At 49.4% G+C, this 19784-nt stretch overlaps 1 protein-coding gene across 1 annotated transcript in view; it reads right to left on the bottom strand.

Annotated features, from left to right (window-relative positions):
- The window catches only part of Col23a1 (collagen type XXIII alpha 1 chain), a 289084-nt gene that overhangs the window by 58552 nt on the left and 210748 nt on the right, over window positions 1-19784 (bottom strand). The window contains exon 3 of the mRNA XM_057775017.1: window positions 423-467. Coding sequence (XP_057631000.1) covers window positions 423-467 — 45 coding nt within the window. The remainder of the gene's footprint in view (window positions 1-422; window positions 468-19784) is intronic.

Raw genomic sequence — 19784 nt, 5'->3', positions numbered from 1 at the left:
TGGGGCAGGGGAGCCTGGGGTTTTCATGGAGGAAGGTGCTGAAAACCTCTGGCTCTGTCAAAGGGAGGAGGGGCAGGGTCTGGGAGGGAGCTGAGACCTACAGGGGACCTGCATCCTGTGAAGGTCCCATAGTAGAGAGCTGGCAAGGTTTCTGCCTGCTGTCATAGAGGGGCACTGTTTCAGAGTGGGTGCTGAAGAATTGAGATAGATTCAGGGGGAAGCTGAGGACATAGAGGGGCTAATTTGGGATTGTGGCTGCCAAGAAAGTGATATGAGACATGGTGACCCAGAGGGAGTAGCTGGCATTTTAATAAGGAAGACATGATCCAGGACCAGGAAATAGGTGGTTGACACCTCCAGCTGGGTGCAGGGTCCATGGTGCACCTCTTAGGAGGTTTAGGAATTAAGAAAACTTGACTCACCAGGGTCGCCTCTTCGTCCAGGCTTGCCACGCCGTCCAGGGGGGCCTAGACAGGAAAACAAGGATGGAGTCATTGAGAAGAAAAGCCAGTGATTACGCACACGGCCTCTGGCTGCCAGCTCCCCACCGCCAGCTGAGCTGACCAAGCTCACTCATCCATCCCTACAGAGTGCCCCCCGAGACTAGTGGAAGGACATGGTGGAGAGACCCTCTCCCTTCTGCCACTCCCTGCTTTTGTTCTTCCAGGCCGTGCTGCACACCCTTCACACACTGCTATTCATTTCCTCATTCCTATGTCCTCTCCAAGCTAAGAGTCCCTCCTGGGACAAACTTCAGACTTGGGAGAAAGATAAGGCTGGAGGTGAGAGTTTTCTCACAAAAGCCCCCCAAAATTCATCACAGTGTTCTGTAAAGTAAAACAAACCCCCCAAGGTAAAAATCAATGCTGTCACGGTCAGGATATTCCAGGCTAAATTTGGCAATCATAGGCACTATGATATCGCTTTAACTTCTTTCCACCACTCACTTGAACCTCACCCTTCAACCCCTGGCCACTGCTCACACACGTGTGTGCTTTAGTGTGGCCACAGGCACATCACTACATGTTCTTTGCTGATCCAGGCCTCCTTCCACAAGTTTAAGCCCCTCTCAATTTATTTTGCCCTCCACCCTTGTCAGTCCCCAGGCCTGAATGATCTGGACATCAAAAGAGAAGGCTTCAAGTCACAGGCCAGCCTTGTGCCCTGAATCTGAGGTTCTCATATTTGGTCGTGCACGACAATGGGGTCTGAGGCACTGGCAGAATCCACTGCAAACATTGCTTGTGTCCCTCTGTTCTGGGTTCTGCCTTCTTGTCCACTTCTCTTTAAGTCTGCTTGCTCCACACAGACAGAAAGCTATATGTATTTATTGATGAATTAATTCTTTTCTTTCTCCCCTATTTTATTTTTTGAATCAGGGTTTCCCTAAGTAACCACCCTGTCCTGAAACTTCAAGCTGGCCTCAAACTCACAGAGATTTGCCTGTCTCTGCCTCCTGAGTGCTGCAATCAAAGGCGTGTGCCACCTCTGCCTGGCTTATCCCCCCCCCCACCTTTTTTTAGCTGAGCTGTGGATCTTTAATCCCAGCACTCTAGAGGCAGAGGTGGCAGGTCTCTTTGAGGACCAGGCTGGCCTGCTCTACGTAGTGAGAATTTGTTTTGAAAAACAAAACAGAAAACAAACAAACAACAACAAAAAAAACCAACCTGAAACAAAACCAAAACCCCAAATTTTATTTATGTGTCTGTGTGAGTCTGTGTGAATATAAGCACATGTGTGTGCAGAGCTTACAGAGACCAGGAGAGGGCATCAGATCTCCTGGAGCCTGGGGTTATAGGCAGGTGTAAGCAGCCTGATGTGGGTGCTGGTAGCTGAATTCTGATCCTCCACAAGGGCAGTAAGGCCTTGTGACTGCTGAGCTATGTCTCCATGCCCTTGGCATTTGCGCTACCTAGGGTCACTATTGCTGTGAGGAAACCCCATGACCAAAAGCAAGTTGGAGAGGAAAGGGTTACTTGGCTCACACGTCCACATCGCTGTTCATCATCAAAGGAAGTCAGGACAGGAAGTCAGATAGGACAGGAACCTAGAGTCAGGAGCTGACGCAGAGGCCACGGAGGAGTGTTGCTCACTGGTTTGTTCCTTAAGGCTTGCTCAGCCCACTTTCCTATAGAACCCAGGACTTGTCAGTTTAGGGTTGCACCACCCACAATGGGCTGGGCTTTCTCCCATCAATCAATAATTAAGGAAATACCATTGGTGGCACACACTTTTAATCCCAGCACTTGGGAGGCAGAGACAGTTGGATCTCAGTGAGTTCAAAGCCAGCTTGGTCTACAGAATGAGCTTCAGGACAGCCAGGGCTACACAGAGGAAACCCTATCTGGAGCTTCCATCCCCCAAAAGAAACAAAATGTCTTAAAGGCTTGCCCGTAGCTCAGTCTTAAGGAGACATTTTCTCAACTCGTTCTCTCCTCTCTGATGACTCTAGATTGTGTCAAGTTGACATAAAATTTCCCAGCGCAGCATTTGTATCTGTCTGCTTTGCCTGCTCACTGCATGGCAGGCTCCATGTTGGCGCTGGGGGGTGGGCACTGAGGGACAGGGTGTGACTGTCTTTCAAGGCACTGCTCTTTATGCAAAGTCAGCCTCAAAACCCCTCAAGAATTCTCAGACCCATCGGGGGAGATGCAGAGCCTAGGCCAGGCGGAGCAGTTGATGGCAAAATTAGGATTGGTGTATGTGGCAGCTGCTACCGACTGTCAAATTGACAGGAGCAAGAGTCACTTTGGAGTTAGAGTGTTGAGCATGATGGAGGGAGTGTCTAGACTGAGGTGACTGAGAGGGGAAGCCCCTTCCTAACTGTGCGCGTCGCCATCCCGTGGGCTGGGATTCCAGACTGCACAGAAAGGAGAAAGTGGACAAGCTCCAGCACTCAGCTCTCTGCTCCCTGACTGCAGATGCGATGTGACCAGGCACCTCAAACTCTGTCACCATGTCTTTCTTCCTGTCGTGGACTGTACCTCCAAACTGTGAGCCAAAACAAATCTGTCCTTCCTTGAGTTGCTTCTGTCAGGCCTTTCAACCCAGCAGTGAAGAAAGTGACCAACCCAATGCGCTTCCTTTGCCTTCTCCCTGACTGAGTAGCTGCTCATGGGGCATTCCGGACTGAGGAGTCAAGTACGGGGCAGAGAAGCAACCCCGGCCTTGACTTAGAGGGTGCTTCTGGCTTTTGTGAAGGGATGCTCTGAATCAGGAGGAGAGAGAGATTCTGGGAGACAGGGAGAGAGGGGTGTTCCTCTGGATGGGAAGGCCCCACAGGGTCATCCTGGATAACGAGACCTCTGCAGGGAGAAAGAATACATTTCTTCCTAGCCGTGGGCTGAGGGTTTCAGGTCAGAATGGCTGAAGGACACTTAAGGGTTGGAGACATGCAGGTTGAGGCTGTTGTTCAGTCAGTAGAGTGCTTGCCTAGCATGCATGAAGCTTTGGGCTTGCTCTATGGCCCTGCATAAACCAGGCATGGTGGCCGAGGTCTACACACCAGCATTTGGGAAGAGGATGCAGGAGGATCAGGAGTTCAGAGTTGGCCACATTGAGTTTGAGGCCAGTCTGGGCTATACAAGATTCTGTTTTTAAGAAAAAAGAAAAGTTACAAATCAAGCCAAATGCACTCTATCCCATAGCTCTGTGTTTAGGATAGACACTTCTATCAAAGACATAGACCCTGGTCTGCAGAACACAGGCTTTGAGGTCAGAGTTTGTGTTGAAATTTCAGAGAAACCATGTTAACGTGTTTCTCTGGCAAGGCCCTAAGTCTAACACCACCATAACAAATGGCTACCGGCACCTGAATGGAATTTAAGGCTTATGGGATGTCTCTAGGCCAATGCCAGTGGCATCTGCACTCGGATGTGTGGCCAGCGGCCTCCTTGATATCTCCATGTAGGTGTCTCGCCATCTCAAGTCACTGTAACCCAGACACTCATCTTCATCTCCTTCCTGTGTCCTCCCTGTTTGTCGCTGCTGGATCTGAGAACCTTGTGAGCCAGCCACACAGAAGAACTAAACCCTGGTATTTGGGGGCCACTCAGCATCCTTGGTGGCCTTCTATTCTCTATGAATGCATCTGTTTTTAGGGAAAGAGAGTATGTGGGGATTGGAACCCCATCAGCATGCACGGTGCCATGTCTCTCTGCTGGTGGAGCAAGAAGACCCAATTTTCTCCCACATAGCCTTGGGGGCTCTTGCCAGACCACAGAAGACTGGCTGTGGGGCACAGGAAAGGAGGTCCAAGAGGGAAATAAACCAGGCTATGTCCAGAATTGAGCCAGCAACATGGCATTTGATGGTCATTGCTAAGCACAAGTATGAAATTCCCCGTCTAGGGTAACTTCGGCCAGATTTGCTTTTGTTGAGGCAGTGGAATGAATGGATTTTTCTGGGTGGTTCTTCTGGGTAGCATGGTTCAGAGAGGGGTGCAACGGAGTAGGAGATGCCCAGGCAGGTGGGATGCCCTGTCTCCAGGGATCTTTGTGCAGAGCCCCAGCAGGCTAAGGCTGGGATGTCACTAAGCATGCAGGGCCTGTGGGGATGTGGCCTGCCATCCTGGCTGCCACTCACAGATGAAGGGCCCATGTGGAGAAGAACGGTGCTGCTTGGGGACACACACCAGGGCTGGTCACAACCAGGTTCTGGAGGCTTTCATGGGATTCACTCGTGTGACCAACAGGTCTACCTCTTATTCTAAGATTCATATTTAAATGCTCAACTTTAAGGGGAGGCAGCACGTACCCAAAACCTCGCCTCCTAGTTGATGTCCTCACAGGGGTGAAGACGTTACCAGTACCTAAGCCGGCTGTATAGCTGGTCCCTCAGAGTCCTCTTGCTGCATCCCTGACTCTCAACCTAGACTGCATCTTCATTTCGCTCTCTGTCTCCCTCTGACTCCACACATCTGTCCTTTCTGCTCTGCCTCCTGCCAGCTTCTCGTTCAGCTCTGTCTCCAGTTCCCAGCCTGGGGGGGGCAGGGGGTGTTGGCTGAGGGAAGGTCGCAGAGAAGCATATGGGTAAAGAAGCTTCAGCCTCTCCAGCCTCTCTTATTTCCTCCCATTTATTCTCTTCATATAACTGTTAGTCATGTGTGCCCAACATTTGACACTACAATGCAATGTTGTCATCTATGAAGTCTATGCTCAATAACCACCAACTCATATTACCCCCCAAAAACCCCTACCCCCAATTTCAATGCTTTAAGTTTATGATCTCGTGTTGTGTCATGTTCAGAGTTATCCTGGGTCACAGACATCTTGCAGACCTTAGGATGAACAGGCTTGGTAGTCCACAAGCTCCAGACCTCAAAGCAGACACAAGACCATTAGGGGCTGAGGAGCAGAGCGATTCCTGCCCTTGTTTATCCCCCACTGCACGAAGATGAATGAGACCGTCACACATGGGCACGGGGTCTTCATGTAAATGTATTCTTCTCCTTCCCCCAGGCACAAAGAGGCCCAGCAGCTCTCACCTTGTGGTCAGGTAGCTGCCAGATCCAGGCGCTGATCTCACTCTCAAGTACATCTTTGCCTTCCTTTGTTTTGGGTGGGAGCTCAGGAACCCACACAGGCTAAGACAGGTGCTTTACCGTTGAGCCTCAACTCCAGCTCCTCACCCTTAGAGAGGACAGATGTGCCAGGCTAACCTCATGGGAGACAGAGATCTCTTTCGTGTTCCTAATCCCCACCCACATGCAAACCTGGGCTTCAGAAGGCAAAAGCTGAGCATTTCAAAGCTATTGCGCAGTCTAGGAGTGGGATTGCTCCGTGCAGTCCTGAGGTTTCTGGTGTGACACATGCCATCCAGGGCTTCACATCAAGGCTGAATAACGCAGGATGTTTGTGGCCACATTAACTACCTCCAGGAGTTCAAGTGCAGACACAATGGAAACTTTTATTATTTATTCATTTATTTTTAAGATGGGGGTCTCACAGTAGCCCAGGCTGCTCTTGAACTTGCTATATAGTTAAAGATGACCTTGAACTCCTTATCCTCCATATTAGGTTTGTGTGGTGCTGAGGATGGAGTCCCCATGGATGCCAGGCAGGCATTCTACCAACTGAGTTAGCTTCCCATATCAAAAGGGAACAATAATACAGAGATTTCTAATACAGGAATTTTATTTTTGGTTGGTTTGGGGAAGTTACACCATTGACCAATTCCAAAGGGGTTCCCTGAGCTCCGACACACTTCCCCGCAAGCTTGAGTCCCTAAATCTCCCTACTTCTACCTCCTCTAATGACATTTTCATCAGCATCTGGCTTATCGATTGTCTTGTAGGGTAGCCACTCAGCTAGCTAGACTGCGTAGAGACTCAGTGACCAGGCCACTCCCTGGCCACTCAGCCCCAGCGCTAACCTGATTCTCTCTCCTGCGGGTCCCACAGAGCAGGGACTTTTGTGTAGTTTTTCCTGATTGAATCTGTTTAATCATTCCATGAGAGACTTTCTTTTCTCTCTATTCTTTTCTCTCTACAGATGGCGTGGGGGCTCAGAGAAACCAAGAAATGGTCCCAGACACAACAGCCAGAAGGTAGAACAACTTCCTTCCTGATTAAGGCTGCATCACATCCCGGTCTCTGGGGTGAGAAAGCATCTGTAGCTCCTATCAGAATGAGGTGGGCCTTAGCCATTAGCAGGAAGGCAGGTCTGATATATGCTACAATGTGGATGGACCTTGGAGCATTATACCATGGGAAACAAGGCAGTTACAAAAGAATAAAAAATAAATAAAAGATCCAGGGAGATGGCTCAGTTGGCAAAAGCCTTGCTATGCAAGTATGAGGATTTGAGTCAGGGTACCAGAACCTGTGTAAAAAGCCAGGTGAGTTGGTGACTCAGAGATCACATAGGGAGCTAGGTGATGATGTACATGTACCATTCCAGTGCAGGGGAGTTGGAGACAGGTGGAACCTTGGGGCTTTCTTGCCAGCCAACCTAACTGGTGAGATCCAGGTCAGTGAGGACCTATCTCAAAAAATAAGGGGCTCTGGTGGCAATGCTTTATTGTTGAAGATAACACTTATGATCATCGAACACAGAAAAGATGAACTGGTGCCTGACTAGAAACTTCACTCTCATTGACTAGTGGTCCTGACTTCAGACAGTAATCTGCATACCACTGGAAGAGAAAGGCAATCATAATATCAGCAAACTACAAACACTGTGATCTACAACAGTGACCTGCCTGCAGGGTATACTGGTGCAGCAGTGGCACAGATGTTATGGGTATAACCAACCACTTTTTTTTAAAAAAAAAATAATGGATTTAAGGCCCCCTCTCTGAGATGGAACTCATACATGGCACTGCTAAAGAGGCCAAGAACCTGAGACTGGATAGACCATGGACCCAAGGGAAAACCCTACCATTGCTATTCTGCTAAAGGAACATTGTACTAAAATGACTCTTACTGGCATATTGCTATACCTATAGATCAGGGGCTCTTCCAACCTTTATCAGAGAAGGTTCTTCTGGCAGAAGATGGGAACTCACTTAGAGACTCACAGCTGAACAATGCACACAGAGTGAGAGACTTTGGAGCACTCATTCCTAAATGGGATTTCTTCATAAAAGTCCTCCCCTCAAGGCTCAGAAATTCATGCAGAAGAGGAAGCAGAAAGATTTCAGCGCCACAGGTGGCGAAAGACTCCAAGACACAACAGAGATGATGGCATACATGAACCCACAGAGAACGTGGCAGCACACACCACACACAAGGCCTATACATGTTCAAGCCAGATAGAGTCTCATGGCTGAGAGGGGGAAGTGGACAGGGAGGTCCCTGATTTGAGCTTCTAAGACCAGGTCATTAGAAACATGGCCTCAGCTGGACGTGGTGGCACACACCTTTAATCACCATCAGGAGGCATAAGTAGGTGAATCTCTATGAGTTCAAAGCCAGCCTTGTCTACAGAGTGAGTCCCAGGACAGTTAAGGCTACATAGTGCTGCCTTGACCCTCAAAACTAAAACTCCCACACAGAACCACCAAAACAAAAACCCCAAACCAACCAAACACCTCCCCTATAGCCCTAGATTCTGTTTTCTGAGCCTCAGGTCAGCCAGCTGTAAACTCCTCCCCAGCCATGGGCATCTTCTCTCTGCTAGGTCTGGGCTTGGCCTAACGATGTTCTGCTCCTTGGAGGAGTGGAGCCAATGAATGGTGATAGGTTCCCCTGAGACAGAGCTGGGACCCCGGTCTTCCCAGGAAAGCTTGCTGTCTGGTAGACCAACAGGCTAGCTCAGTCTCAGCCGGCACCGTGGGCAATAGTACCTTCTGGGGATTGAAATCTTGGCTTCTTCCTCTGCAAAACTTTCCAACAATTTTAGGTCTCCATGGACTCGCTTCCCACCATCCACCACACCCTCCTGTTTGCCAGAAAATCCCTAAGGAGTTTGGGAAACAGATGCCACAGGGTCCTGGCATTTTAAGCTGCAGCCTCATCATGTCTGTTTGAGACTAGGGATGTGGTCCAGGCTGGTGACAGATCCTGACCACACTAGTGACTAGATTGGAACTCTTATTTGAACATCGTGCTGTTTAATAATAAATGAATAGGGCTCTTACCAGGAGGGGCTGACTGGGTAGCTAACCTCTGACCTTACATTTACAAAAGACCTTAGGTGGACACAGCCACTTTTTCCAAAGGAAAGGATGGCACCAGCCAGTCCCGGCAGTTTGATAGCATTGAGTACAGACAAGATGAAGCTGGGATCACTCATAAAACATTAGCATGGCGCCAATCTCAATTCCATGATATTAACTCACGATGACCCCAAGCCAAACTCACAAGAAAGACTGTTATTCATCGAGGTCCATTTCACAGATGGACAAACGGAGACACACAGAGATGAGCTGACCTCGTGGAGTTACACAGCTAGGAATGTGAGGAGCCACACTGACTGGGCCACGAGCCTGTGCTTCGAGCCACTGCCTGGCTCCCTCCTACCAGAAGGATGCTTGTTATGGGGCAATTGTTCAAGTAGTCCATGCACTTGGTAACCACATCTCAACATTTGTTATTTATTTATTTTTAAAGATGCCAGAAACCACACAAAAACAAGTAGCCCAGGGATGGCTCTCAGGCTGATGGATTAAATCGCTCATTAGGAGACCACACGCCATGGGCAGTACTGAGACCTGGACCAACCCCAGGCCCTTGGGGCATACCTTCCTGAAGCCATCCCAAATGCCTGTCGTTTTGTGAGCTGAGTCTTGTGATTCCAGACACGTTATTTACAATGGTGACACACCAGCCTTCCTTCATACCAACCCTCTATGTCTCCTGGAGACCCGAGAGCCATCTGGAAATCCCAGCGTGCTGGCGTGCTTAGTGAGTCTGGAGTGGGGAGGCTTGCAGATCACTTCATGCTGAGCCTGTACAGGCTTCATTTAAAGATGAGGAAACTGAGGCCCAAGGCAAGGTGCTGTGTTCAAGTGTCAGAGCTAGTCAGGAGCAGGGGTCTAGCCTGTACTAAGCTCCTCCTTCTCAGGGAGACTGACTGTAGCTTATGCTACAAGCATAGGCAAAGAATGGAATAGCTCATGTAGAGAGCACAGACAAAGGGTCTGGAAGGGGTGGTGGTCGTGTGTGTGTGTGCAGCTCAGTTGTCAGAACACTTGTCTAGCATGCACAAGGCTCTGGGTTTCGTTGCCAGCACCGCAGAAACCAGGCATGGCGGGGCGTGCCTGTAATCCCAGCATTGAGAAGATGAAGGAAGAAGGATCAGATAATTTACAGATACACAGCAAGTTTGGGGCCAGCCTGGGCTACATGAGACACGAAACCCTATCTCAAAAACAAAATAAAACAAAACCTAAAAATCTCCAACAAAACAAAACAAAACAAAAACGGTGGGAAGGCGGGAGGAAACAGCATGAATGAAAGGGATTGGCTCAGGTGGTGGCCAGTGCTCTGTGGTCTGTGCACCTGAGCGGGACACAGACATTGCTCTCCCAGCTCTCTGGGTTGACAGCAGAGCCTCTCAACGTCCCTTTAAATGCTACTGGCAGCCTTGTGCTCAGCCCCACAGTGGGGGAGGGGGATTTCTAAAAAGTGATTAGGATTAATATTGTAGATGTTTGTCAGAAATGGGGCCTGCCTTTCCCGTTCCTCACACTTTCCTCCTTGGGTTTGGTGCGGGTCCCTGAACCCTGGTCTTCCGGGCTTTGACAGCTGTAGGACAAACATCTCTGAGCCTCACTGATTCCTGGTCTCAGCCAGCACAAAATGCAGCAAGACACCTGGCAGCAGGCGATTCTCAGGGTGAGCAGAGCCCCTCCCCTCTCCCTGGGCTCAAGCAGCTGCAGAGAGGCTGAGGAGCTGCAGAATGACCTGAGAGTCCATGACCCTTTTCTCTCACAGGGCTCAAGGCCGTGAGAACTCACTTGGGAGGGCTGCGGGTGGGGGTCCCGACTGGAAGGGTGGGTAGAGAGAACTCAGAGAGAAGAGTGCCTTTGGCTCTTAGAGAGAGAGGCTGAACCAGGTCAATATGGATGTCCAAGGTCTAGGCAAAGGGTGACGATGCCAGATGTTACAGATGCCCAAGGGCCTGGTCCAGGCGAAGGGCGATGATGCCAGATGTTACGGATGCCCAAGGGCCTGGTCCAGGCAAAGGGTGATGATGCCAGATGCTGAGGTGTATGCTACCTGGGCACTGTCATGTTGATGTGGGTGGCAGGTGGTCATAGATTTGGGGTCATGGCTCTCAATGTATCTGTGCTGGCACAGTGAGTGCCCCGCCAAGGGTCCATGGTCCCCTGGGATCCATTTCCTGTCGGAAAACAGGCTCCAGAGAGGCGCACATAAACCAGCACACCCCAAAGATGCCAAATTCCTCAACTCTTCATTCACCCCAAAGCTGTAATCACTGACACATGGGCTCCTGCGCTCCTCCGAACCTAACGAAGGCCAGGATTTACTGCCGTCAGAGAATGGAAAGCTTTTTATTTTTATGTTTTTTTTTTTAAAATAACTTAAAAGACCAGGCTATGCCTATGAGCTTTGATTTTCATGGGAATTCCTCACAAGCTCCCACTGGGTCCTGCTTAGATGGTTCTAGAAGGGGCAGGTGAGGTGCACAGCTGGAGGCATCATGGTAGGTGTGGGAAATGACAGGGAAGGGGCTGACCACTCAGCATGTACAACCTGCTTCTGGGTCATCTGGTGCTAGACTTGGGGCTCCTGGCTCTTTGGGTCGGGGGACAGAGGTTTCCAGGAGGGAGGAGCTCCCTTTTTAACTTGTGCTCCTCTGGAGTCAAGGAGAACTTCAGTGGGCACTGCGGTGACCAGTGGAGGTATGCCAATGGTGGGCTTCCTGGGGACAAGGGAAGTCAGTCACCCTAACAGGTAATTGTGAAGAGGAGGTTCAACAACGCCCACTGCCACCGGCTGCTCCTTACCCCATGTCTACAGAGAACTTTTGCTCAAGTTTACAGGCAATTTTCTTTTCTTTTTTTTTCTTCATAAGATTGTAATTTATTTTCTATGTATACAGTGTTCTGCCTGCAGGCCAGAAGAGGGCACCAGATCTCCTTATAAGATGGTTATGAGCCACCATGTGGTTGCTGAGAATTAAACTCTGAGCCCTCTCTCCAGTCCCAAAAGGGGGTTCTTTCTTTTCTCTCTTTCTTTGCTTTTTTTCATTCTTTGCTCTCTCTCTCTCTCTCTCTCTCTCTCTCTCTCTCTCTTTCTTTTGTTTTTTTGAGACAGTGTTTCTCTGTAGCCTTTTGGAGCCTGTCCTAGAACTCGCTCTGTAGACCAGGCTGACCTTGAACTCACAGAGATCCACCTGCCTCTGCCTACCAAGTGCTGGGACTAAAGACACCTTTGCCTGACTTGTTGGCAATTTTCTACCTCAGGGCCTTTGCATGGTCCATGTCTTCTGCTTGGAGCTCTCCCCTGTACAATTTGACCACCTGAATGATCCTGCCCTTAGGGAGTTTCTGTCACATAATCCAATTTATTTTCTTCCAATTACTTATCTGTACCAGAACATCTATGTATTTTACTTGTTTATTTTTTCTTAAAACACATTTTCTTTTGTGTGTGTGTGTGTGTGTGTGTGTGTGTGCTATAAGGGTTAAATACGGGGTCTTTAAGTGTTTCTTTAGTTTGGAGGCTGAAGAAACGCTTCAGTAGTTGAGAGTGTGTATTTTGCTTGCCAAGGACCTAAGATTGGTTTCCAGCACCCATTTTAGGAGGCTCCCAACTGCATCTAATGCCCTCTTCTGGCTTCCCCAGGTACTGCATCTAAGTTCACAACCCTGTCCCCAACTCCATGCTCATAATTGAAAATAAAAATAACCTTTACAAAATTTTAGTGTGTTGGGAAGGGGCACTGCACATGCTAATGCACATGTGTGGAGGCCAGAGGACAGCTTACCAGAGTCGGCTTTCTCCTTCTACCGTGTGGCAGAGGGCAATATCTGCCAAACCATCTCCCTGATCCTGAATCCGCGGTCTTATGGGTGTTGGGCACACACTTTGACTGAGTTACATCCCCATGCTCATTATGAAGATTGATAACAGTTTTAAATTGACACATAATGACTACACATGTCAGGAGGCAGTATGACACGTGCTCTATGTAATGATCGGATCAGGGTGCCTGGTACGCATCTATCACCTCCTTGTGCTGAGAACATGTGGAATTTTCTCCGTTAGCTACTTTGAAATGTACAATTAATTTTGTCACCCCCAGTCACTCTACGAAGACACATAATGCCATTTCTCTGGGGCTGGGGGTGTAGTTCAGTGGAAGAACACAGGCTTAACAAAAGGGGGGGTCTGGGTTCAATCTTCAGCGTCACACAACCACAACAAAACCCCAACAAAGAAACAAACCCTAAACATGCCAAAGTCAACCCCCTACAAATAAACCAACACCCCCTCCCCAACCAAACCAGGAGGCTCTTCCTCCAAGCCAGTTGAAGCCTTGGACGCCAACACCCTTCTCCATTCCAACTTCCCTGCCGTGGCTCGGCAGTATGGATATAGTCTTTCTTTCTCTGGAACCTCAGGTCACCGCTGTCTACAGGCCATGGGTATGGTCCCCAGAGGGCCTGACACCCAGGTAGGAGTTAGACCACTGTCTAGAGCATGTATGTCTTCTGTTCCAGATATGGAGACACTGAGGTGCTGGTACCTCACCCCAACCCCCAAACAACAACAACAACAACAAAAACCAAAAAAACAAAACAAAACAAAAAAACCCAAAAAAAACCCAAAACTGGCTGATTATCAGCTTGGCTGGCACAGAACCCTCCTTAATCAAGAAGCGGCCATGATGCTTAGACTGTATGCTGCAAGATGTCCCTGTGTGTTAGCTTGTGTATAAGTGTCAGGGCAGATCAGGGCTAACCAGTGTCCCTGTTACAGACTTCAGAGTCAGCATGGGGCTGCCCAAGGCTGATGTCAGGGATGGGAGTCATTCACACACTCCCCAAAGCTGGCTCCTTCTCTTGGCTAGAGTCAGGGGAGACTCTGAAGAAACCATTCCAGCTGTGCAGGTCTGAAGACTGTGAATTTTGGGGTGCTAAGAGGCAGAGAGGAAAGGTTCTGGGGGTCCCCAGGGCAAAAACATTTTGTCTAGTTCTCTAGTTCCCTTGAGTTAATGCTGTGCACACCAAAGGGCCTTGAGTAGTTCAAGACTTTTTTTTTTTTTGAGCACCAGGACAGGGCCGAGGACCAAGACAGGGCTGAGCACCAGGACAGGGCCGAGCACCAGGCTTCTGTTGGAGCTCCATCTTGAGAAAGCTGGTCTGGGTGCCTCAGGATGCTCGGAGGATAGCTCTAAAACCCTTGCTCCCTGTCTTCATTCTTGCTTCTGGAGGTCCCAGGTGTGCAGGGCTGGGATCTGCTGTCTCTTCCTTCATGAGCTGGCTGGTGGATAGGCCCCTGTGGTCAAATATCTGCAGTTTTTCCTTTCCCCTCCAGTGCTGAGGGTAGAGCCTAGGGTCTCACACATGCTAGGCAAGCATTCCACCACTGTTACCTCCCCTGCAGCATAATTCTCTAAATATACTTATCGATTTGTGACTAACATATCATACAGTTGACCAATGGGTTTGTTATATAACACTGTATTAATTTATTTAGCTTATAATATCAGCATTGGGGTTAAACCCAGGACTTCATGTGTGCTAAGCACATGCTCTACCACTGGATTGTATTTTCAGCTTCTACTTTGCCTATGTGTGTGTGTTGCACACATGTATATATGTTTGTGTGTATGCGCATGTAGGTATGCAGGTACGCATATGCACATATGTGTCAAGGTTGAGCATCTTTCTTAATTGCTCTCTACTTCATTTTTTTTTTTTCGAGACAGGGTTTTTGTGTAGCTTTGGAGTCTGTCCTGGAACTAGCTCTTGTAGACCAGGCTGGCCTCGAACTCACAGAGATCCACCTGCCTCTGCCTCCTGAGTGCTGGGATTAAAGGCGTGTGCCACCACAACCCGGCTTCTACCTCATTTTTTAAAGATTTATTTTTATTGTTTTTAACTCTCTGTGTATGTGTGTGCATGCATGTGCACGTGTACATGTGAGTGCATGCACTTGTGGAAGCCAGAGGCATCAGATCCCTCTGCAGCTGAAGTTATAGGGGGCTGTGCATTCCTGACTTGGGTGCTGGGAACCGAACTCAGGTCCTCCAGAAGATCAGAGCACTCTCAGCTGCTGAGTCATCTCTCTAGCTCTCCACCTTATGTTTTGAGGTGTGTGTGGGGGTCCTTCACTGAACCCGGGTCTCCTTTCTTCAGCTAGGCTGGCTGGCCAGTGACTGTCAGGGATCCACTTGTCTCTGCCACCCCAGGACTGGGATCATAGGTGCCTGATGCTGCACCTGGCTTCTCGTGGGGTGCTGTGGCTCTCAGCTTGGGTTCTCATGCTTGAACAACGAGCACTTTACACACTGAGTTGTCAGCCCAGCACCCACCCCCACCCTCCCTCCCATGCTGGGTCTTCACTCATTGGCATTTATTTCTGTCATCGCGACAGTGACTACCCTGATGTACACGACTGGCAAGGACTGTGTGCACACAAATCATTTCCTGAGCCACAGGCTCCTCCGAGGCAGAAGCCTCTCCTCCCCCATCCTGCCAAGATGGAAAGCTGACTCAGAGAGGTCCAGTCCCTGGCTTGAAGCCCTCTGACCATGGCGACAGCTCACGCTCAGAGTCTCCACGCCATTCTGCCTCTAGATCAGCAGAGCTGGTCTCTCACCAGTTCCAGTACAGTGGGCTGGAGACCTCACTTCTAATCTCCAAATGAGCCAACCCTCAGTCTCTGTCAACATCAGGAGCCCCACTAGGTGTGAAGAGACCCATCACAGCCATTATTCCTATCTACTGCCTTCAGTTACCGAGGGCAGTGAATCCTGCGTCATGCCTGCTCTTCAGAGCGTGTAGGAACTGTGACCTTCCAGCAACTGCCTGCGGCAAGTGCTCTCCTTCCCATTTTGTAGCAAATAACCTGACCCACCTCACAGCACAGAAGAAAAGAACTCACAGTCCATCTGCCTCTCTCTGCCCCACCAAGCCCAGTGCTACCGCGTCTGTACACAGACACAGCCTCATCCCTGCTTCTCCCCCTTTCCTCTCGCTTTCTCTGCCCCACATTCAGGGTGAGACTTCTCGTCCACAGATCTCATGCTGTTTCCCTTACAACCTGGGGTCTCGCCATTCTTGGAACACAGAGTAGCCTGGTCAAGATTCTGGCTGATCTGCACTCCTCTCTGTGGGCTGCTCTGCCCATCCGTGTGCACCTCCCATGATACACTGCTCACCCACCTGGCCCAGAGGCAATATCCCCATTGAACTGTTTCTCCTGTATCTTCAGTATTTATTCTCCTGGCTTGCTAGGGAAAACTCCTCCCCAATCTTCGGGACCCAGCTAGGACATGGAATTGTGTCCTCTCCTCCCTGGCTGCTCACCCTTGGGTAGGGATATTTATTTGCTGTAGTACTTAGTGTCCTGGATGGTGCTTGCCCATCTGTCTAACCCTGAGCCCCACAGAGCAGGGAGCCGTCAAATTTACTCTGATGGTCTCTGGGTGTCTCTGGCTAAGCTAGACTAAGGTGGATGGTCACCGGTGATCACGTGAAGAGGCCGTGGGCTCCAGGGTGCCCAGCAGCAGCTTGGGTCTGGGGGCTGACTTCTCTGTCAGTGTTTCACGCCTGCGATCTCCCTCCTCTGCCCACTGGTGGTGAGGGTTGGGAGACGCCTCTAGGACTGGGATGCACACTTGAGAGGATCTAGCCCCAGTAAACTTCTCTTACCACTCCCTGGGGAGAGCCCGGAGACCCCAGATAATTAGCTGCATGTGTGTGGGAGACAGGCCTGTTTTTTTTCCCAAGGATTTATGAGCAGGGGGTATATTCTCACTGGCCTCCACCTCAGGAAAGGCTCTCTGAAACACTTGCTGAATATTCCATCAACAGTGGAGCCCATATGCTCACAGTAAGCCTGCCTGACATCGTCATCCGCCATATGTTTCTTGTCTCCTACGCATTTTAGCACCGGCTCTGGGGAATGCCTGCACAGCCAAGCATCCCTAAACACAGCCCTGAAAGGAACACTTATAATTTACCCTCATGAAAGCCGCCACTGCACTTTCCAAACACACTTGGAAGTAGATTCAAAGTTTATTTAGAAAGAACTCTTCCCCCCTCCTCAGTAGACCGCGAGAGAGTGCTTATGGGTTCTTTCTCCCAGTCCTGGCTCAAGCTTGGGAACGGTTCCTTCAGCTCACAGACAGGACTCACTTAGAAAAGACCAGCAAGGTATAAAGTCAGGTCATCTGTCCATGTGGGCATTTCTCCAACTCACATTCTCCATCTCTCTTTCTCTTGAACCCAGAGCCTCAAACAGCAGGCAGGTGACCCATAGAGCCACTCCTGACCCCGCCCCCCCTTTCCTCATCCGTGGGCTCATGCACTTTCGCCCTGTCTTTGGCTTCATTCATGTTCTCTTGCACCATCCCTTTGCATCTGTTTATCCTGATGAGAAAACCACTCAATGTTTACTCTAGGATAGGTGAATCCATCTGCACATTAGCCCATCCAGGCACCGATTTATCAGTCTTTCTTCATTCATCCTTTTGATCATTTATGTATCGGTAGATCTGCCGATACATAATATATACATCTGCCCAGTCATTCATTCTATCATCCATCCATCCATCCATCCATCCATCCATCCATCCATCCCCATCCATCCATCCATCACCCATCCATCCATCCATCCATCCATCCATCCATCCATCCATCACCCATCCATCCATCCATCCATCCATCCATCCATCCATCACCCATCCATCCATCCATCATCCATCCATCCATACATCACCCATCCATCCATCCATCCATCCATCCATCCATCCATCCATCCATCCATTCGTCCATCCATCATTTGTCACCTATCTTCCCATTCACTTACCATCCACTCGCCTATCTACCTATCCATTGATTTATAAGCCTTTGTTCATTTGTACTTTTGAGCATCTATCATACTGTCATTCCGTCTGTCTCTCCATCCACCTATCTGCCATGTATCCTTCCATCCATCCATCAATTTATCAGTCCTTACTTATTTATCTTTTTGGTCATTCATCTCTCTGTCCATCCATCTATGTGTCCACTGGTCCATCAGTCCATTGGTCCATCCACCTACCTACCCACCCATAAAGGATGCATTAATAACTCACCCCGACCTGGTGCTTCACCAGGTCCTGGGGATACCTCTGTGAGCACATTTCAATCCTTTAGGCCAGCACTCTGCTGCTGAGCCCAGTCTCCAACCCGACATTCCAATCCCTGTGCTCAGTAGCTACCAAGGAATCAGAGAACATCATCAAATAACCAATTATCACACAGCATGGGCTTGTCATTAGAGAGACGGGTGCTGTGGGGCCCTAGGAAGGAAGCTGGTAACTTGGGGTTGAACCCAGGCCTGGTGCATTCTAGACATTCTGCTACTGAGCCATAGGCCCACCTCCCGCTTCATGATTAGCCTAGGATTCCTGTGAGACCTGGCTTAACATCTCTATTCTGTAGAGGAGGAAACCAGGGCTCAGGAGAGTTGGGGGACAATTTTTAGGAGGCAGAGTCCACATGCTGGAGTTTGAGGGCTGGTGTTCAGTCTGTGTATGGCTGAACACACTCTGTAGCTCTTTGCAGTCAGTCCAGGGGTGACCCTCAGCATAGCATCAGCCAGTAGCAGCTCTGACTTCTCTGAATGTTTCCTGGGGCATCAGGACCCCAGGCCTATTGCCCAGGCATCAGGGTTCTCTGCCCACCCCAAATACCCCAGACGATCCTGGCATGAAGTTGCCTCTTTCCTCCGTGGGAAGCCGAGGCCTTGGGAGAATCCCGCAGGCCCTGCAAAGAGGAGGGGTTGAGAGCAAGGATCTTGTCCACAGACCAGGGACCACACAATAAATTCCAGGCCCTCCACTCTGGTTCCTGCTGAGAGGACAGCCATGGCAAAGGTTAGCATCTGGGAAGCTGGCCTGTCTCTCGCTGTCCTGCCAGGAGAGGCCAGCAGGCCAGCCCATGTGTGGGATGGGAGGCCATGTGCAACCTGTGGCTTGGGCTCTTTTACAGTCACGGGGAGTCTGGGGTCATCCTTCATGCCTCCCTTTCCCACATGTCACCAATGAATTACCATTCCTGCCTGTCATCTCCTTTGTTCTTGTCAAACAGCTTCTCATCACAGCCCTTTTGCCTTTGACCTCCTCATGAGCCTCCCTGCCCTGGGGACCATTCTTCCCATTCAGGCTGTGCCTTTGACCCTACTGAAGGCAGCTTTCTAAGTCTGTCAGCCCATTCTCTTCTAAAGGGACAAACTCAAATCATCTCCTGAGCCTGGAACACAATGCACAGAGATCCAGGTTCAAATCCTGACTTGCTCACATACAGTCCACACCAGGCCTCTGGGCTTCAATTTCCCCATCTGTAAAGTGGGTTTAATAATAATTTACTTGTAAGACAGCATCTTGTTAGCAGGATGGCTGCATGTGAAGTAAGATTTCAGAAAGGAAGAGACTGCTCTGCACTCTAGTTTTTGGAAGAGTCCTTTGTTATAAATGGTACTTGCTCTATCAGTGTATTTTAGAAAACAAGAGAGTACCGTTTGGCACCCAACCAAAGACTCCTCCAATCAGTGTTTGTTCTAGATGGCTATAGAGGTGACTTGAGGGATCTTTTAAATGATAAGAACAAGAGAAGCAGGGATGGAGAGATGGCTCAGCAGTTAGGAGCACTGGCTGCTCTTCTAGAGATCCTGAGTTCAATTCCCAGCAACTACATGGTGGCTCACAACCACCAATTGTGGGATCTGGTGCCCTCTTCTGGCATAAAGTTGTACATGCAGGTAGGACACTCACACATTAAAAAAAAAAAAAAAGTAAATACAAGCCGGGCAGTGGTGGCGCACGCCTTTAATCCCAGCACTCGGGAGGCAGAGGCAGGTGGATCTCTGTGAGTTCAAGGTCAGCCTGGTCTACCAGAGCTAGTTCCAGGACAGGAACCAAAAACTACAGAGAAACCCTGTCTCGCAAAATTCAAAAAAAAAAAAAAAAAAAAGTAAATATATCTAAAAAAAACAAGAAGCCTGGTAGTTGAGGATGTACACAGAAACACATAACTCTCATGTATGCAGTTGTCTGTTCTATGTCTAGGAGTTTGAGAGGACAATGCCACCAACAGTGAGGAGGCTGGGCAGCAGGTAGGTGAGGGTACTGTCTATGTAAAAGCAGAGGGGAATCAAG

This window comes from Chionomys nivalis, chromosome 7, assembly GCF_950005125.1.
Source record: "Chionomys nivalis chromosome 7, mChiNiv1.1, whole genome shotgun sequence".
NCBI lineage: Eukaryota > Metazoa > Chordata > Mammalia > Rodentia > Cricetidae > Chionomys > Chionomys nivalis.
This window is presented reverse-complemented; position numbering and strand designations above follow the sequence as displayed.